Source organism: Salmo salar, chromosome ssa08 (genome assembly GCF_905237065.1).
Source record: "Salmo salar chromosome ssa08, Ssal_v3.1, whole genome shotgun sequence".
NCBI classification, from domain to species: Eukaryota; Metazoa; Chordata; class Actinopteri; order Salmoniformes; family Salmonidae; genus Salmo; species Salmo salar.
Window position 1 is genome coordinate 7,285,770 of NC_059449.1, and position 16,557 is coordinate 7,302,326.

At 45.4% G+C, this 16,557-nt stretch overlaps 1 protein-coding gene across 2 annotated transcripts; it reads left to right on the forward strand.

The window, feature by feature from the left end:
* The first annotated feature begins 1,198 nt into the window (after positions 1 to 1,198).
* LOC106609891 (transmembrane protein 132A) lies at positions 1,199 to 14,463 on the forward strand. 2 transcript variants are annotated; one of them, XM_014208929.2, is made up of 12 exons: positions 1,199 to 2,053; positions 2,225 to 2,490; positions 2,768 to 2,991; positions 3,190 to 3,399; positions 3,816 to 4,360; positions 4,984 to 5,136; positions 5,462 to 5,657; positions 5,988 to 6,131; positions 8,984 to 9,186; positions 10,685 to 10,904; positions 11,087 to 11,278; positions 11,447 to 14,463. In XM_014208929.2, the coding sequence occupies exons 2-12, from the start codon at positions 2,238 to 2,240 to the stop codon at positions 12,341 to 12,343; spliced, it is 3,237 nt and encodes a 1,078-aa protein (XP_014064404.1). In that variant the 5' UTR covers positions 1,199 to 2,053; positions 2,225 to 2,237; the 3' UTR covers positions 12,344 to 14,463. The 2 variants fall into 2 exon arrangements, with proteins under 2 accessions (XP_014064404.1, XP_045578642.1); XM_045722686.1 differs by having other exon boundaries at positions 1,199 to 2,490.
* Positions 14,464 to 16,557: the final 2,094 nt, after the last annotated feature.

Genomic DNA, 16,557 nt, shown 5'->3' on the forward strand with positions numbered 1-16,557 from the left:
AACGTAATGCTATGGGTTTTACACTAATCCAGCCGTGTCGGGGACGTGGGTTACGTCTCAAATGTCACCCTATTCCCTATATAGTGCTCTACTTAGTGCACTGTGTAGGGAATAGGGTGCAATTTGGGGCGCAGGCATTGTCCCTAAGCCCCTTCTGTTGGCCTATTACAGGTGTGTCACTGCACAGAAATGCGGAGAGAGGGGGCGAGAGGGAGCAAAACTATCCCGAATTAAATGAATATAGCAACTCTCTCTGAGTCCTCTCAATCTCTCCGCATTTCTCTATCTTGTTCTCCTCCTCTCTCTCCCCCTTTAGTTTCGATCCATCCTCCTCTCATCTCAACATGTTTCCAGACAGATATTCAACCGCCCACCTCCAGTTTTGTTTGTGTGTACACTACCTGTGTTCTGTAATGGCTGCCGTCAGATGATGATGTCGCAGTTATGATATCACGGTGTGACACCATCAGACACCATTTGAACTGTGATGGGGGAATCAGAGAAGTAACATGAAAACATGGAACAGTGGGTGTTTATACGGTGGTGGGAAATGATGGTAATACCATAGTTAGAGAGAGAGAGGTGGGGGAGAGAGAGAGAGAGAATGGTGGGGGAGAGCGAGAGAGAGAATGGTGGGGGAGAGAGTGGCGGGAGAGAGAGAGAGAGAATGGTGGGGGAGAGAGTGACAGGGGAGAGAAAGAGAGAGAGTGGTGGGGGAGAGAGTGGTGGGGGAGAGAGAGAGAGTGGTGGGGGGAGAGTGGTGGGGGAGAGAGAGAGAGTGGTGGGGGGGAGAGTGGTGGGGGAGAGAGAGAGAGTGGTGGGAGAGAGAGTGGCGGGGGAGAGAGAGAGAGAGAGTGGTGGGGGGAGAGAGAGAGAGAGTGGTGGGGGAGAGAGAGAGAGTGGTGGGGGAGAGAGGGAGAGTGGTGGGGGAGAGAGGGAGAGTGGTGGGGGGAGAGAGTGGTGGGGGAGAGAGAGAGAGTGGTGGGGGGAGAGAGGGAGAGTGGTGGGGGGGAGAGTGGTGGGGGAGATAGGGAGAGTGGTGGGGGAGAGAGTGGTGGGGGAGATAGGGAGAGTGGTGGGGGAGAGAGTGGTGGGGGAGATAGGGAGAGTGGTGGGGGAGAGAGTGGTGGGGGAGATAGGGATTGGGGAAAAGCAAGGAGGAGAGGAGAAGAGGTGGGGGGGGAAGGTTTAGCGGGTTCACTTACAGATATGTCATTTAATCAAACCATGATTAGTAAAGGATAGACGGAGAGAGAGAGAGAGAGAGAGAGAGAGAGCGAGAGAGAGAGAGAAAACATAAAAAGATATAAAACAATCTGGCCACTAGCTGAAAAAAAAAGAAGAGAGGAGAGAGCAGGGGATGGATGGAGCGATAAAGAGTGGGGGAAGGGGGGTGCTTAGCTAAAAACTTTAGGGCGAATCAATCTTGCAGAGAAAGGGGGGAGTACGTAAGAAAGACGGGAGAAGAAGAAAGAGGAGAAGGGAGGGGGAGGGATGCGGTAGAGGGAGAGGGATTATTCACCGTTTCAAATGAATAATTCCGTATTGTGTGAATCTGGCACACACAGAGAGAAAGGGAGGAAACGAGAGAGAGCATCACATCGAAAAAGACCTAAAGATCAAAGAGATCCACCAAAAAAATAGAGAGAAAGAATTCTCAACTGCCAAGAAAAGGGGAAGAACAAGAACTGAATTTTTTTTTTAAAGTGTTTTCATGACCTCTAAAATCTCTCTGCGTTGGACTTGGAATAAGCTTCTCTGCCGTTACAACCACCAGATACCAACCAACTAAAGAAGACTTCGCTTTAACATAAACTTTGGAACAGCGAACAGGAGCTGAAGCCCTGAACATACGATAACAGAACATGAAAGAGAAACGAACAAACATGGCATTGGAATAAAGAGAAACTCAGAGTGAGCACAGGTGCCGAAGAGAAGAGAACAGAGAGAGAGAGAGAGAGAGAGAGAATCGAGTGAAGAGAAAAAAAGAAAAGAGAAGGAAAGCATCAGAGGGTATATTATTTCTGGGTCATGAGAGTACAACACCTGCCAGGTGAGTTATGTTGTTAAGCACAGCAGAATGATGTAAAATATATGTCACGTTTTAGTTTTGATAGTTGTAACTATATGAGGCGCTGTCAGTGTATATGTGGTCCATGTAGTAAAACACTGTTTTATCAACCACTAACGAGCCTGCCGTTTCATGAGGATGTTGATGATATAGGACCTACTGGTTTATGAACGACAGTTTTTGGATGTATGGCCAATGTAAGCCTACTCCCCGGACGCATTTTTTGAACGTGTGTGAACCTGAACCATCGCAGCACCTCTCAACACCTCAGAGCTGTAAGGATGTTATGGCACTTTTGAGGTTGTGTGGTTTTTCGGGATCCTTCGGGGGTGCAGTGATGGGTGAGCTCAGCTGCCCCAGTGCATCGTGGGGGAGAGAGGGCGTGAAGGCGCTTGTGCTCTATTCGCTCCTAGTACTCGGTGAGTGAGGTTATTTTTCTTCCAAAAATCTATGCGTTTGTTATGAAAAATCTATTGTATTTATATACGTTTTTTATGAGTATATATATATATATACCAACAATTTATCTGCTACCCTTTTCATGTGTTTAAAATAGCTGATATTTGTGATTTACAGTAGGTGTAGGCCTAAAAATGTGTGTGAAATTGATGTGAAATATACCAAAGAGAAGAGATACAAAACAATCAATATTTCCCTCCTCTCCTTTTCTGTCGATCTCTTTGTCTCATCCACCAGTACACACATCCCATGCCCAGCCTCCCCTCCCTCTCTCCCTCCTGGCCAAAATCGTTGTCCCCCCTCCCTGGCACGCTCTGCCCCTGTCGCAGGCTGATCTTGGCCCACTGTTCTCCAACTCCAGCCCCTTCGCCTTCACCCAGTCCCTGCTCATGGTGCCTCCGGCTGGGGAAGCCTCCAAAGCTGGGGTTCGGGCTTCATTCGGGCCTTACTCTGTCAGCCAGGTAAATCAATTGGGATGGGGATCCTTGACAATCAGCAGAATGCTGTAGATCTCCGCTTATACATTTGGAGAATTAGTTCCATAGATTTTATGTTGCAAGATAATATGTAACGCAGAGATCTTCCTCTAGCCCTCTCTCTAAGTAATCCTGTACTCTAACAGTGTAACCCTCTCTCTCTCTCCTTCTCTCACTCCTCAGCTGGTCTCTGGGCCCATCCTCCCCCTCTCCCCTCCTCTGTCTGCATCTCTCCTCTCTAAACACGTGGAGAGAGAGAGGGATGAAGGAGGAAAGGAGAGGTACAGGGTGAGGGTGTTGTTCCATGTGCGAGGGGACACCAGCAGAGGGAGCTGTATCACCCTCCACGCCTTCAAAGAGACCGAGGAGCAGAAGGCTTCCTGTATCACACAGGTGTGTTCGTGCCACACACTATATTTAGCCGCCATCACCTGTGACCATTCAAAAGACTGACGCCGGACTGAAAGTTCTCTTTGGAACTCTAGTGGGACTCTGAATGATGGATATGTTGTATTGTGTTTTTGTTACACTGGCCAATACACTGAAATGTTCTGTTCTATATAAAGTATGACGCCTGTTCTATATAAAGTATGACACGTGTTCTATATAAAGTATGACACGTGTTCTATATAAAGTATGACCCTTGTTCTGTATAAAGTATGACACTTGTTCAATATAAAGTATGACACATGTTCTATATAAAGTATGACACTTGTTCTGTATAAAGTATGACACCTGTTCTATATAAAGTATGACGCCAAATGCTCACCAATCACTCTCTTCATCCATTCCTCCTCTCTCCTTCCCAGCCTCCACTGGGTCTATGTGTGGTGACCCTGGCCCTACCTAAGGACTGGTTTGAGGCGGACCAGACCAGCCAGCCCTACCTCATCCCCAACCAGCGTGCCAGGCACACACACCGACACCGCACCCGTAATCGGGGACGACGGCACGAGGGTGTTGTCGTCGGTGGAGCCGGTGGCATCCCCTTCCCAGGCACTCTCCGATACAGCCCCGCTCACGCCGGCGACCGAATCCAGCTGTTCTACTCATTGTTCGGCACAGCATCCAACCTCAAACTAGCACCCTCTAGGTGTGTGCAAGACAAATTACCACAGTCTCAGAGAGAGTTGTTTTATATAGGATCTGTGACTCTGAGGGAGTACAGTAAGCGGAAAGAGGCCAACGGGACCAAAGAGGAAATAGGCTGTTGCAATGGACAGGAAGAGGAGGAGCTACGGTTGGATTCCAACGTGCTGATTCGCTATTGCAGGGGACCGGTCCAAGCGGGACAGCCAATAAGGGTTTCTGTGAACCTGAGGGCCAATTTCAGTGCAGAGTTTGTTGTTATCCGGTAAGTCTTTGTTACGTGATGCTCTGTGATGTAAGTGATAATCCAGCAAATTTAAAAGGGAGACCTGATGACGACTTAAATACATATAGGAACGTAGCAGTGTGCTGGTTCTTCTCTTTTACTGATAAGTACTATATTCATATTTCCATATCAAACCATGTCTCTCATTGCCAGTGTATCTGTCTAGTATGAATAGTATGTATACAGTATGTAGTACATGTACGTTGGGGACGGCAGGTAGCCTAGCGGTTAGAGAGGAGAGCCAGCAACCAGAGGTTTGCCACTTCGATTCCTGGGTCCGACGGGAAAAATCTGTCAGGAAGTGAGCAGGCATCCGGAAGGTTACTGGTATCAAATCCTAGATGCCATTGTCTGCCGTTGTGCCCTTGAGCAAGGCACGTAACCCCCCCACAACAACAGCTGAACGGGCGCCTAGTGTGACAGCCCCCCGCTCCTCTCCAGAACCTGTGCATGTGTCTTTCAGAGGGGTTGGGTTAAAAGTGGAAGTCAAATTTCATTTGAACAATAAAGTGGTCTTAATTTCCATTTGAGTAATTTCCCAGACGCTCTTATTCAGGGCGACAAACAGTAAGTCACACTATATCTGTATGTATCTATCCCAGACTGAAGGTGAAGAAAGGCCTTTTGTCTCTGGTTGCCCAGCGCTCCCTGAACTCTGACCTCTGGGTTGTGAGCCTGGAGAGAACCCAGGGCTCCAAGCATGATGTCATCTCCATCATCTGCCACAAACTGGCCGGACACATGGACAGCGACAGGTATTACTTCATCATATATATTACTGTACAATATTACTCAGGTACACTATTACCTCAGTGAAGGAACGTATTCAATTGAACCGGTTTGTAACATGTCGGTTACATTTTTGACTATATACATTATTCAAATTGCATGCAAGTGATACCACATATGTGGGAGAATGTTACTCTATTAAATATTCCAACATATGTGATTTATTTCCATCAAATCACTTTTTTCTTACCCTCCCCACCTCTTCTCCCTACTCTCTCTCTCCTCCCCACTCCTCACCCCTTTTCCCACCCTCTTTCTTCTGCCGCCGTCCTCCCGCCTCCTCTCCCTCAGTCCCGCTGCTCTGCAGCAGGTTGCCTGTCTGTCAGTCGACAGCTTGCGAAGGAGTTTCGGGGTTGCCATGACGGTATCGGCCAGCTGGCGGGTAGAGTACTCAGGCCGTAAAAACCCTCCGCCACCACACGGCGGAGTAGTGAGCAGCTTCTCCTTCACAGACAGAGAGATAGTGGGCATCTCTCCCATAACTGAAGTAGGTAGAACTTTATTCAATCAGGGTTCGTTTCCCGGGACACAGAATCTCCATTGAACATGCCTCTTAGTCCAAAACTCTTAGCCAGGGGGGAAAAAAAGAGTCCAGAACTCTTAGTCCGGGAAATTGGTTTCTTCTTGTTACATAGCCTGTATGTACTGTATGTACTATGCAGTAGACTAATGGATAGTGTGATAGCTACAACCAGCACATATCCATACATCTACGGATCTCTTAGTGTTGCGGTGGACTGTTTCTGCCTTAAAAAAGCTCATTATGCTTATTCCTAAGTAAGGCCAATAAACTGAACTTGTTGTCATCAACACACAGAGTGGCATGATCATCAACACGGCCATCTTGACCAGCGAGCCCGTGTCACTTCCTGTCATTGTGCTGGCAGTGGGGCATGATGGGAAGGTGTCTGACATCACCGCGGCGGTGAAGTGCCAGTCGTCCAACGATGATATCGTCAAGGTAACCAGACACGACTCTACACACTGTATACACACACGCACACAGGGCTCCTGTCCAATTCCGTTGTTTTCTGTATTTTTTTTACGCTGATATCAACTTTTTTAGTACATAATGTCTCCGCCATCATTTTCTATGACCGAAAAGAGCTTCTGTACATCAGAACAGCGATCACTAACCACGATTTGGATGACAATTTCTACTTCAACGAGTTGGCACCTCTGGACGTCGGCACCTCTGGACTATCCCTAATCCCTGGGACGCGAAAGAGGAAGCAACGGCGCAAGAGAGGCAAACGAGCTGGCATCCTGACGAAACTACGTTGGCGAGCAAATAAACTACCTCTGCTCTCCTTTCTATTGGCGAACGTACGATCACTAGAGAACAAACTGGATGAGCTCCGTCTGAGATGATCCTATCAATTGGACCTGAAGAATGTTTTTTTGTTAACAACAGCTGGTGCGCGATCTCTAATGTTAAGGAAATCTCGAGTTTTTGCTCGCCTGAGTTAGAATACCTCATGATAAGCTACAGACCCTAATTTACCAAGAAAGTTTTCATATATATTTTTCCTAGCTGTCTATTTAGCACCACAAACTGATACTGGCACTAAGATTGCACTCCACGAGCTGTATAGGGTCATAAGCAAACAAGAAAATGCACATCCTTTGGCAGCGCTCCTAGTGGCCGGTGATTTTAATGCACGGAAACTGAAATCCGTTTTACCTCATTTTTACCAGCATGTCACTGTGCAACTAGAGGCGACAAAACTCTTGCTCACCTTTACTCTTCACGCAGAAACACATACAAGGCTCTCTCTTGCCCTTCCTTTGGCAAATCTGACCATATCCTCCTTATTCCTGTTTAAAAGCAAAAACTCAAACAGGAAGTACCAGTGACGTGCTCAATACGGAAGTGGTCCACAGAAGCAGATGCTAAGCTACAGGAGTGTTTTGCTAGCATAGGCTGCAATATGTTCCGGGAATTCATTCAATAACATTGAGGAGTCTTCCACATCAGTCACCGGCTTCATTAACAAGTGCATTGATGAGTCGACAACGTCGTCCCCACAGTAACCGTACGTACATATCCCAACCAGAAGCCATAGATTACAGGCAATATTCTCTCTGAGCTAAAGGCTAGAGCTGACACTTTCTAGGAGAGGGACACTAATCTGGACGTTTATAAAAAATCCTGCTATGATCTCCAATGAGCCATTGAACAGGCAAGCGTCAAATGAGGACTAAGATCGAATCCTACTACGCCAGCTCTAACGCTTGTCGGATGTGGCAGGGCTTGCAAACTATCACAGATTACAAAGGGAAACCCAGCCGCGAGATGCCCAGTGACACCAGCCTACCAGACTAGCTAAATGCCTTCTATGCTCGCTTCGAGACAAGCAACACTGAAGCATGCAACACTGAAAGGCTGGTCATGGCTCACATCAGCACCATCATCTCTGACACCCTGGACCAACTCCAATTCACCTACCGCCCCAACAGATCCACAGATGACGCAATCTCTTTTGCACTCCACACTGCCCTTTACCATCTGGATAAGATGAACACCTATGTGAGAATGCTGTTTATTGACTACAGCTCAGCATTCAACAACATGGTGCTCTCCAAGCTCATCACTAAGCTCAGGACACTGGGACTGAACACCTCCCTCTGCAACTGGATCCTGGATTTCCTGACGGGCTGTCCTCAGGTGATGAGGGTAGACAACAACACATCCGCCACACTGAGGGGCCCCTCAGGGGTGAGTGCTTAGTCCCCTCTTGTATTACCTGTTCACCCACGACTGCACGGCCACATATGACTCCAAAACCATAATTAAGTTTGCAGATGACAATGAGACAGCTTATAGAGAGGAGGTCAGTGACCTGGCAGTGTGGTGCCAGGACAACAACCTACCATCAACGTCAGCAAGACAAAGGAGCTGATTGTGGAATACAGGAAACGGAGGGCCGAGCACGCCCCCATCCATATCGACGGAGTTCCTCTGTGTCCAAATCACTAAGGAATGAACATGTTCCATGCACACCAAGACAGTCGTGAAGAAAGCACGACAGGAAATCTTCACCCACAGGAGGCTGAAAAGATTTTGGCATGGGGCCTCAGATCCTCAAAAAGTTATACAGCTGCACCATTGAGAGCATCTTGACTGGCTGCATCACCACTTTGTATGGCAACTGCCTGGTATCCGATCGCAAGGCGCTACAGAGGGTAGTGCTTACAGCCCAGTACATCACTGGGGCCGAGCTCCCTGCCATCCAGGACCTCTATACCAGGCGGTGTCAGAGGAAGGCTCAAAAAATGGTCAAAGACTCCAGCCACCCAAGTCATAGACTGTTCTCTCTGCTTCCGCACGGCAGGCGGTACCGATGCACCAGGTCTGGAACCAACAGAACCCTTAACAGCTTCTACCCCCAACCCTTAAAAATGCTAAATAGTTAACCAAATATCTATCCGGACTATCTACATTGACCCCCCTTTTGACTCATCACATATGCTGCTGCTACTGTTTATTATCTATCCTGTTGTCTAGTCACTTTACCCCTTCCTATAGGTACGTATCTACCTCAATTACCTTGTACCCCTGCACATCGACTGGGTACTGGTACCCTGTATATTTAGCCAAGTTATCATTACTCTTTGTGGATTTATTCCTCTTGTTATTATTTGTATATTTTTCTCTCTGCATTGATGGGAAGGGCCCGTAAGTAAGCATTTCACTGTTAGTGTACACCTGTTGTTTTACTAAGCATGTGACAAATACAATTTCATTTGTTTAGATTGATTTGACACACAATCCTCCAATCCCTTTATCACCATCTGACTTTATTCAACAAGGTGTCAAGCGACTGCTCCACCCTCTTCGTCGACGGAAGTGAATCAGGGGTGGGCAGCACCTGTGTAGGGGTGGAGTTTCTCCTGGGCACGCTCAGTGGGTCCCTGTGTCTGTCCGTATGGGCTCCTGTCGTCCCGCTGCGCGTCACACTGTCCGACAACGAGCTGAGCGCCATCGAGGGCTGGAACCACTACACGGAGAACGGGTGAGTCCCTGTACGCGTGTGTGCGTGCGTGTGTTTAGAGAAAGATGAAGACACATTGAGCAGGAATTACATAAAAGCAGGATTAGACATGGCCATGTCATTAACATCAAGATTCCTAAATCAGTTGATAGAACGATGGGGATTGGAACAGTTGGAACTCCCATTTTGATCTATTTTTATTTAACCTTTATTTATCTAGGCAAGTCAGTTAAGAACAAATTCTTATTTACAATGATGGCTTGGCAATATGTTCTTCTTTTAGCATAATCTCCTTTCCTAATCCATTTTTGTCTGTCTCAAGACCGAGCAGGAGGTTGAAACACCAAACCAGGAATGTCCAGTGGTGTAAAAAGTACTCAATTGTCATACTTGAGTAAAAGTAAAGATACCTTAATAGAAAATTACTCAAGTAAAAGTAAAAGTCACCCAGTAAAATACTAGAGTAAAAGTCTAAAAGTATTTATATTTAAATGTACTTAAGTATCAAAAGTTAAAGTACAAATAATACAAAAAAAAATACTTATATTAAGAAAACCAGACAGCACAATTTAAAAACTTTTTTTTTTACGCATAGCCAGGGTCACACTCCAACACTCAGACATAATTTAAAAACAAAGCATTTGGGATGTTCTCTTGATAAGTGTGCGAATTGTACAATTTTCTGTCCTGCTAAGCATTCAAAGTGTAACGAGTACTTTTGGGTGTCAGGGAAAATGTATGGAGTAAAAAGTACATCATTTTCTTTAGGAATGTAGTGAAGTAAAAGTTCTCAAAAATAGAAATAGTAAAGTAAAGTACAGGTACCCCAAAAAATGACATAAGTAGTACTTTACACCACTGGCAATGTCTGGTAGAACACTGAAGGGCTTGTGTTCCACTTGGCACACTAATCCCTATATAGTGCAGTACTTTTTACCTTAGCCATATGAACCCTTGTCAAAAGTAGTGAACTATATAGGGAATAAGGTGTGATTTGGTCTACTGCCAAAAAGCTTCATTCACCGTACAAACACTTCAGGCAAACAGCTAGTAGAAGAGACTACTAATTCCCTAACCCAGAGCTTTAAAATAGGCTCTCTGCATTATCCACCTCTAATTCCTAGATGGCAACTCAACATTTCAAACACTAACATTATGACTTGCTGTCACATCTCAACCAGGGGTCAAATGGGGTCAATTCTATTTCAATTCCAGTCAATTCAGAAAGTACACCAAAATTCCAATTATCTGCATGCTTTTCATGAGGAAAAATTGGAATTTGATTGGAGTTTGGTTTACTTTTTGAATTGACTGGAATTGAAATGGAATTTACCCGAACCCTCAACATATTAAAGCTTATGATGTCTCCATTTTTGGTTTTACCCAGCTTCTATGCCACATTCAGATTTGTGTAATAGCTCTCTCTCCTCCTCATCCATCCATCCTTCTCTCTACCCCCCACCCCCTCTCTCATACCCCCCTCTCTCTCCCTCCCTCCCTTTCTTTCCCTGCTCCCCAGCTGTTCTCCAGTGTACCAGAGGTCCACGGTTCAGGTTCTGGCCCAGTTCAGTGCTCAGGGGGGCCAGGGTCAGCTGACCTACCTGCTGGGCTCCTCTGATTGGTTTGTGGATGCCACAGAGATGGTCCGTAATTGGCTGAGGGTAGAGAATCCTCGCGTGGCGGTCTTCGACAAGCAGAGCAATCTGATTGGTCTACACCCGGGGAAAACTTCAGTTCATGTGAGTATCATGTGATACGAACAAGTAATATGATGTTGTATTTTGAATAGCGTGGTGAATTTTAGTTGAGGGATAGTCATTACAAATGATGAAATCTGAAATATATGTATTACCTATGGAAAGTAAACTTGAACAAGACACAAACAGCCAATACATTTATTGGCACCTCTCTCGTCTCTCAGGTCATATCAAGCCAATGGGACGGTGTTCTGGGTAGCTGTGATGTCATCGTGACCTCTGAACACGTGACCCCAGGTGACCTCTCCGTGCAGGTTGTGGGAGGACTCGGTATGTCAATCAATGCAAGCCCTGCCCATCCTGCTGTTGTCACGGCAACCGTGACAGCATACAACATCCTCTACCAGCATGGGCAGGTGAGTTCAGTGTTTTTCTTGACCCACTAACTTCACTAAAACGTTTTAGTTTTACATAACAGTAACTTCAGTGGGACATTTTTGCTTCAATGGTATGACACTGAACGTTTCTCTCTTTCTCTCCCCCCCTCCTTATCTTCATTGTCCTTCTCGCTCTCTCTCCACCAGGAAGCGTCCATCAGTGTCTGGCTCCAGTTCAGCGATGATAGCGCCACGTTGCTCCCCACCTTCAGCCGTGGTACCTTCGCCCTTCGCCTCTCCTCATTGGCAGAGACCGTGGTTGCCGTGATGCCCGGCCCATCGCCGCGTGTCGTCGCACAGGGCGAAGGGGGCGGGCCTTTACTGAAAGCGGAACTCCTGGTCACCACCTGCAAGCCAATGACGAACTCCGTTGACGGGGACCTGGCCAATTCGAAGGAAGGAAGCGGGACCAAGAGGCTGGCTAAAGGATCAGGCTGGATCAGGGTGAACCTGGACTCGGACCTTCGTCCAATGGGGAGCGAGGAGGCGGACTTTGAGCTGCTTGACATTTCGGACATGCTGGTGGAGTCATCGGACAGGGATGTTAAGTACAGCAACTTCCTGGACAATGACATCATCATAGGGAACGTCACCACCGTCAAAGGTGACGACTATTATGACAAGGCCGGCGATGGGATGATCGCCAGGAATGACCTGGAGAGAGCGGTGTTGACCCCGAATCACAAAGAGAGCGCTGTGTTCTTCTCTCCCGGGTTGGAGAGAGAGAGGGAGGAGAAACCGGAGGATACAGAGCTGGGGCTGGGTGTCGGGGCAGTTCTCTCCCTTCTCTGCCTCTCCGTACTCCTCTTCCTGGTGAATTGTCTGCCCTGCGCTTTGAGGGTGAGGAGGATGAGGAGGAAGGACATGAACATGGAGGGGGTGGAGGGAGTGGTGAAGGAAGAGGGGGAGGAAGGAAAAGAGGAGGAGGCAAAGGATGTTGCAGAAAAGATCGACAAAATAACATCGTACCCCAGGGTAATATCACTCCATGAGACTATTCCAGAAGAGAAAGAGGGGCAGTCAGATCAAAGCATTGACCATTAAGGCTGCATCCGAATAGGCACCTTAATCCTTTTAAGAGTTAAGAGCCCTGGTCAAAAGTAGTGCACTATGTAGGGAATACGGTGCCATTTTATTCAGGAGAGAAAGGTTGTTGATAAAATCATCATTAGGAAAATTGACTGTACAGTGTCACCAACAATGTATCTTAACGTCTTACAAGGTCATCTTCGTGTAGGCTAGTCTTTTTCTCAGTTATTTATTTATTTCTGAATGTTTGTCTAAGTTAAATATGTGTCCAGAAACAATGCACGTACACGACTGTACATATCTGCCATATTTATTTTATTGGTATTGTTTCACATTCATCCATATACAATTGGCTGTCATATCTTTTCGATTTAGGACTCAATGCAATCCGTATCGCTGAAGTTCACCGCTATATTGCAATTGAATTTTAAAGGCAGCGTTCCCACGTTCGCGGAGACTGAATTCACGATTAATACTGCACGTGTCAGCTCAATCGGAAACGACCTTTACATTTCAAGCGCGCTGTAGCGCTGAACTTCGGTGATACGGAATGAATCAAGACCTTTTAGGCCTATTGACGGAATAGTATAGGGTTGCAAAATCCTGGTAATTTTCCCCAAACCAGTTGTAGGATGCCGACATGCTTATTCCCTCCTGATTCCAGAGATTCTCCAACTGGGATTTCCGTAAAAACTGGGATTTTGGGGCATGTTACCAGAATGTGCAAATCTATTCCTGCACATGATATTGTTCTGGTTGATCTCATCAACCAAAAGGAAAACCCACTAAATACACATTATAGAATAACTCATGTGAAACTCATTATTCTCCTGCTTGGCAAAGGTTGTAAATTAACTTAAAATGACATCCTAACAATAAAATATGTATTTTTCCATTTGATTTAGTGATTAGGAAATAGTTTGATTCCTTGATCAACTTAAAAACAAAAGAACAATTATCTGGTCTAATTTATCAGTCAATCTGTCCAGAGTTTGGCTGTGTTTGCACCCAGAGGTATTGTTCTGATATGGCCAGAGAGAGAGAGCTGTCTGGCCCATATGGATGCCTTAGAGATGTCATGTATCCAGCTACCTCCAACTGATGCTGGGTGCCACAGAGCACTTTGTACTGGGAAATACTCTCCAACTAGTTCCAACCCAAGCAGGTTGTCTGCCTCAAACACCAACCTCCAGGTGTTTCTTGGACTATGAACCTGGCCAGTAGAGCTCACTAACAGAGTGCTATTTCCAACTCCCATGTGGCAACCAAGTAGGAACAATCAGTGGCTTCATTTTGTATTTATTTAACTAGGCACGTCAGTTAAGAACAAATTCTTATTTACAATGACGGCCTACACCAGCCAAACCTGGACGACGCTGGGCCAATTATGCGCCGCCCTATGGGACTCCCAATTACGGCCGGATGTAGCCTGGATTCAAACCAGGAACTACAGGGATGCCTCTTGCACTGAGATGCAGTGCCTTAGACGGCTGTGCCACACGGGAGTGTAAGGCTCTCACCTCATACGCGTGGAGTTGTAGGTTTGATCCCAGGTAGTCGCTGTGGTTGTGTTGACACTGATGATTGATGGGCTGTGACAACTGATGAGGGTTTAATATTTGAGGGTCCCCTTCCTGTGAACACCAGCGGTGATGAAGGGAAACTTCTGGAAAGAGTAGACACTTAGTATTTTAAGAGATTTTTGCCTTTTTCTTTAAAAAAAAACAACACGTGTCTACTTTTTCTGTAGGTTTCCCTTCATAACCGCTGCTGGTGACTGTTCTAGAATCACAGGGGGAACCCCAGGATTTGTGTTGTTGTTGAAAACTCTGTTTATTCAGTTTTACACACAAGACAACACAAAGCAATATAAAGAATATACTCAACTAGAAAAATACAAATAAAAAAATAATAAGAATTAGCTTTAAAGATACCGTACTTTAGACAAGTTAAACACAGCGGGCAGAAGGCTACAAAGGTTAAAGGGCAATCTGTAGTACAGGGACAGAGCAAACACCTCACCATTGATCCTGTAAACAGACAAGGGATAGGGGTGGAGAAATGTAACCTATCACAGACAATCATGGCCACAGACCGACCATCCACTGGACCAAAAATAAAGTTTACAATGCTTTAAAAGAAAAAAATGAATAATAATTTTATGTAAGCGTGTGGTGGAATATTGACTCAGAAATATAACACTTTTACTAGAACCTGTGAATTCAATATAGACTTTAATACAGAGTAGAAAAGCCGAGCCCTTCCATGGAAGGACTCTTTTACAAACTTAACTGAGGCGAGCCCCTCCATGAAAGGACTAAATTCTGATATTACAGAGTCCTGCCTTTATAGGATTCTGTCTTTGCATAACGTATAGAGTCCCCTCCCTCTATATGAAAATAGCTTCCCTTGACCTTTCTCCATCTCAGTTCTTGCTTGTTAAACGCCCACATCTGACAGCTGTATAGGTTATAATGGTAGTGGGGCCCTGGTCATATGTGTTCCATTCCTTATATAGCCATTCTGTCTCAGCTCTTCAAACTGGACAGGCTAGATGCTGCTAATAATGGAAATGTAACCATAGTCATGAGATTTGCTCCAACAAGTGTGAACAAAATGTTTTAAAAAAACAAACCTTAAAAAAAACAGGGCAAAACAAGCTCACATTTTAGTCTCTGACCAGGCAAGATGAACACGGCCTCCGCAAGTCACAATCAATAAGCACATCAAACTTAATGGTTATTTTTGTTTTAATATGAATGGCATCAGAGGATGGACTGTTGTAAGGAAGACCAGAATGGAGCCCAGGCCTCATAAAACAGTTTGGGGTTCCCACGTTTATTGAATTACATTTTTTCTAGTTTCAGAGAGCACAACACATCTCCCACCCAATATTTATAAGATGGGGGAGCTGCCATCTTCCAGTTCTGTAGTATTAGCCGTCTAGCTAAAAGAGATGTATAAGCAACAGTGTCCGACTGGATTCTTGACAGGGGGGGTACCTATGGGCAGTAAGGGGAGACGGATCAATAACAGTGTCATATATAAGTCAGAGAAATATTTAAATATTAATTCCCAGAAACCTGACAGTTTATGACAGCCCCAAAACATATGCAACAGTGTGGCTGGTTCCATTTAACATTGACACAGGTAGGATCAAAATCAGAGAATATTCTTCCAAGTTTGGCCCCGGACCAGTGGGTACAGTGAACCACCTTGAATTGAATGAGGCTGTGTCTAGTGCTAAAAGAGGACAAATGCACCTTTTGCAGCACAGATTCCCAGGTGTCTACCCCAATTTCCTCCCCCAAATCCTTTTCCCATCGAGTCTTTAAAGGCAGCAAAGAAGGGTTCTGTAAGTCATTAATGATTGCATATACATCTGAAATTGCTCCCCTAGGAAGCTTGTACAGCTCAAAGATGCTCTCTATAGCTGTATTCGCAGGCCTATGGGGAAATTCAGGTGTGTTAGTTCTGACAAACACAGAAGAAAGTACAACAGGTTTAAACGATTCAGACAACATCTGGACCCAGAGTGGTCTTAGGCCAGTAAATTCAGTCTGCAGCCAGTACAAAAGGGCTCTGAAATGCACAGCCCAATAGTATGTCTGAAAATTTGGTAGAGCTAAACCACCCAATGCCTTAGGCTTCTGTAAATGTTTTCTACCAATCTGTGGTACCTTGCCATCCCAAATCAAATTAATTAATTTGACCATTTCCCTGTCCTGCTAGGCATTCAAAATGTAACAAGTACTTTTGGGTGTCAGGGAAAATGTATGGAGTAAAAAGTAAATAATTTTCCTTAGGAATGTAGTGAAGTAAAAGTTGTCAAAAATATACATGGTAAAGTACAGATACTCAAAAAAACAACTTAAGTAGTATTTTTACTTAAGTACTTTACACCACTGCAGACTACTTCATTAGTTGCTTGGAGGGAGGCATCAGCATTATTCTTTTATGCCACTCTAGAGCTCTAATATCAAGTGTTTGACCATCAGACTTGCCAGTCTTAACTTTGCATGAGTAAGGCTTTGAATCCCCCATTGTCGGTTGTATTAAATTGTCTAGGCATATTGCACTAGCGTTTATGATGCGAATGCAGTAGTTTAAACCTCGCATTCATGTAGCCCCTAAGAAATATGATGGTCAATTTGCCATGGGCGTGATGTGACTGACTGCTTGGGGATATAGTTAAAATTATCTTTTGACCACACCAGTCTATCAAAAGC

What these genes read in the sequence shown, in the direction of transcription:
- LOC106609891 (XM_045722686.1), top strand. Translation starts at nt 2,238, where the DNA reads ATGAACGACAGTTTTTGGATGTATGGCCAATGTAAGCCTACTCCCCGG. An exon ending in GCAGAGTTTGTTGTTATCCG is followed by an intron (nt 4,361 to 4,983) that starts GTAAGTCTTTGT and finishes TATCTATCCCAG; the next exon opens with ACTGAAGGTGAAGAAAGGCC. An exon ending in AACCACTACACGGAGAACGG is followed by an intron (nt 9,187 to 10,684) that starts GTGAGTCCCTGT and finishes CCTGCTCCCCAG; the next exon opens with CTGTTCTCCAGTGTACCAGA.